Here is a 3,551-nt window from a genome sequence, read left to right as displayed (position 1 = left end):
TCGTTGCTTCAGAAGTGGATGTTGTTGTGGCAGCTGTGGTTGTCGTTGCTGCTTCTGTGGTTGTTGTTGGAGAAGCTGTGGTTGTCGTTGCTGCAGCTGTGGTTGTCGTTGCTGCTTCTGTGGTTGTTGTTGGGGCAGCTGTGGTTGTCGTTGCTGCTTCTGTGGTGGTTGTAGGGGCAGCTGTGGTTGTGGTTGCTCCAGCTGTGGTTGTCGTTGCTGCTTCTGTGGTTGGTGTTGGAGCAGCTGTGGTTGTCGTTGCTGCTTCTGTGGTTGTTGTTGGGGCAGCTGTAGTTGTCGTTGCTGCTTCTGTGGTTGTTGTTGGGGCAGCTGTGGTTGTCGTTGTTGCTTCTGTGGTTGTTGTTGGGGCAGCTGTGGTTGTGGTTGTTGCAGCTGAGTTTGTAGTTGCTGCAGCTGTTGTTGTCGTTGCTGCTTCTGTGGTTGCTGGGGCAACAGTGGTTGTCGTTGCTGCTTCTGTGGTTGTTGTTGAGGCAGCTGTGGTTGTCGTTGCTGCAGCTGTGGTTGTTGTTGGAGCAGCTGTCGTTGCTGCAGCTGTAGTTGTCGTTGCTTCTTCTGTGGTTGTTGTTGGAGCAGCTGTGGTTGTCGTTGCTTCAGAAGTGGATGTTGTTGTGGCAGCTGTGGTTGTCGTTGCTGCTTCTGTGGTTGTTGTTGGAGAAGCTGTGGTTGTCGTTGCTGCAGCTGTGGTTGTCGTTGCTGCTTCTGTGGTTGTTGTTGGGGCAGCTGTGGTTGTCGTTGCTGCTTCTGTGGTGGTTGTAGGGGCAGCTGTGGTTGTGGTTGCTCCAGCTGTGGTTGTCGTTGCTGCTTCTGTGGTTGGTGTTGGAGCAGCTGTGGTTGTCGTTGCTGCTTCTGTGGTTGTTGTTGGGGCAGCTGTAGTTGTCGTTGCTGCTTCTGTGGTTGTTGTTGGGGCAGCTGTGGTTGTCGTTGTTGCTTCTGTGGTTGTTGTTGGGGCAGCTGTGGTTGTGGTTGTTGCAGCTGAGTTTGTAGTTGTTGCTGCAGCTGTTGTTGTCGTTGCTGCTTCTGTGGTTGCTGGGGCAACAGTGGTTGTCGTTGCTGCTTCTGTGGTTGTTGTTGACGCAGCTGTGGTTGTCGTTGCTGCAGCTGTGGTTGTTGTTGGAGCAGCTGTCGTTGCTGCAGCTGTAGTTGTCGTTGCTTCTTCTGTGGTTGTTGTTGGAGCAGCTGTGGTTGTCGTTGATGCAGCTGTGGTTGTCGTTGCTGCTTCTGTGGTGGTTGTTGGGGCAGCTGTGGTTGTTGTTGCTGCTTCTGAGGTTGCTGGGGCAACAGTGGTTGTCATTGCTTTAGCTGTGGATGTTGTTGGAGCAGCTGTGGTTGTTGTTGCTGCTTCTGTGGTTGTTGTTGGAGCAGCTGTGGTTGTCGTTGCTGCTTCTGTGGTTGTTGTTGGAGACGCTGTGGTTGTCGTTGCTGCAGCTGTGGTTGTCGTTGCTGCTTCTGTGGTTGTTGTTGGGGCAGCTGTGGTTGTCGTTGCTGCTTCTGTGGTGGTTGTTGGGGCAGCTGTGGTTGTGGTTGCTGCAGCTGTGGTTGTCGTTGCTGCTTCAGTGGTTGTTGTTGGAGCAGCTGTGTTTGTCGTTGTTGCAGCTGTAGTTGTCGTTGCTGCTTCTGTGGTTGTTGTTGGGGCAGCTGTGGTTGTCATTGCTGCAGCTGTAGTTGTCGTTGATGCAGCTGTGGTTGTTGTTGGAGCAGCTGTGGTTGTCATTGCTGCAGCTGTAGTTGTCGTTGCTGCAGCTGTTGTTGTCGTTGCTGCAGCTGTAGTTGTCGTTGCTGCTTCTGTGGTTGTTGTTGCTGCAGCTGTTGTTGTCGCTGCTTCTGTGGTTGTTGTTGGGGCAGCTGTGGTTGTTGTTGCTGATTCTGTGGTTGTTGTTAGGGCAGCTGTGGTTATCGTTGCTGCAGCTGTGGTTGTTGTTGGAGCAGCTGTCGTTGCTGCAGCTGTAGTTGTCGTTGCTTTTTCTGTGGTTGTTGTTGGAGCAGGTGTTGCCCCAGCAACCACAGAAGCAGCAACGACAACAGTGGTTGTCGTTGCTTCAGCTGTGGATGTTATTGGAGCAGCTGTGGTTGTCGTTGCTGCTTCTGTGGTTGTTGTTGGAGCAGCTGTGGTTGTTGTTGCTGCTTCTGTGGTTGTTGTTGGGGCAGCTGTGGTTGTCGTTGCTGCAGCTGTGGTTGTTGTTGGAGAAGCTGTCGTTGCTGCAGCTGTAGTTGTCGTTGCTTCTTCTGTGGTTGTTGTTGGAGCAGCTGTGGTTGTCATTGCTGCAGCTGTAGTTGTCGTTGCTGCAGCTGTTGTTGTCGTTGCTGCAGCTGTAGTTGTCGTTGCTGCTTCTGTGGTTGTTGTTGCTGCAGCTGTTGTTGTCGCTGCTTCTGTGGTTGTTGTTGGGGCAGCTGTGGTTGTTGTTGCTGATTCTGTGGTTGTTGTTAGGGCAGCTGTGGTTATCGTTGCTGCAGCTGTGGTTGTTGTTGGAGCAGCTGTCGTTGCTGCAGCTGTAGTTGTCGTTGCTTTTTCTGTGGTTGTTGTTGGAGCAGGTGTTGCCCCAGCAACCACAGAAGCAGCAACGACAACAGTGGTTGTCGTTGCTTCAGCTGTGGATGTTATTGGAGCAGCTGTGGTTGTCGTTGCTGCTTCTGTGGTTGTTGTTGGAGCAGCTGTGGTTGTTGTTGCTGCTTCTGTGGTTGTTGTTGGGGCAGCTGTGGTTGTCGTTGCTGCAGCTGTGGTTGTTGTTGGAGAAGCTGTCGTTGCTGCAGCTGTAGTTGTCGTTGCTTCTTCTGTGGTTGTTGTTGGAGCAGCTGTGGTTGTCGTTGCTGCAGATGTGGTTGTCGTTGCTGCTTCTGTGGTGGTTGTTGGGGCAGCTGTGGTTGTTGTTGCTGCTTCTGAGGTTGCTGGGGCAACAGTGGTTGTCGTTGCTTCAGCTGTGGATGTTGTTGGATCAGCTGTGGTTGTCGTTGCTGCTTCTGTGGTTGTTGTTGGAGCAGCTGTGGTTGTTGTTGCTGCTTTTGTGGTTGTTGTTTGGGCAGCTGTGGTTGTCATTGCTGCAGCTGTGGTTGTTGTTGGAACAGCTGTCGTTGTCGTTGCTGCAGCTGTAGTTGTCGTTGCTTCTTCTGTGGTTGTTGTTGGAGCAGCTGTGGTCGTCGTTGCTGCAGCTGTGGTTGTCATTACTGCTTCTGTGGTGGTTGTTAGGGCAGCTGTGGTTGTCGTTGCTGCTTCTGTGGTGGTTGTTGGGGCAGCTGTTGTTGTCGTTGCTGTAGATGTGGTTGTCGTTGCTGCTTCTGTGGCTGTTGTGGCAGCTGTGGTTGTCGTTGCTGCTTCTGTGGTTGTTGTTGGGGCAGCTGTGGTTGTCGTTGCTGCTTCTGTGGTGGTTGTTGGGGCAGCTGTGGTTTCGGTTGCTGCAGCTGTGGTTGTCGTTGCTGCTTCTGTGGTTGTTGTTGGAGCAGCTGTGTTTGTCGTTGCTGCTTCTGTGGTTGCTGGGGCAACAGTGGTTGTCGTTGCTTCAGCTGTGGATGTTGTTGGAGCAGCTGTGGTTGTCGTTGCT

The 3,551-nt window shown here is 52.5% G+C and overlaps 1 protein-coding gene across 1 annotated transcript; it reads right to left on the bottom strand.

Annotated features, from left to right (window-relative positions):
* Positions 1 to 229: 229 nt before the first annotated feature.
* LOC118493627 (mucin-5AC-like) lies at positions 230 to 1,387 on the bottom strand (the record flags this gene model as incomplete). The annotated part of the gene is made up of 2 exons (XM_035994100.1): positions 230 to 1,004; positions 1,326 to 1,387. Coding segments are annotated over 2 exons (837 nt in total), but the record flags the coding sequence as incomplete, so codon positions are not given.
* Positions 1,388 to 3,551: the final 2,164 nt, after the last annotated feature.

This window comes from Sander lucioperca, chromosome 17 (assembly GCF_008315115.2).
Source record: "Sander lucioperca isolate FBNREF2018 chromosome 17, SLUC_FBN_1.2, whole genome shotgun sequence".
Classification (NCBI taxonomy): domain Eukaryota; kingdom Metazoa; phylum Chordata; class Actinopteri; order Perciformes; family Percidae; genus Sander; species Sander lucioperca.
Note: the sequence above shows the minus strand (reverse complement) of the source record. Positions and strands in the feature narration are given on the sequence as shown.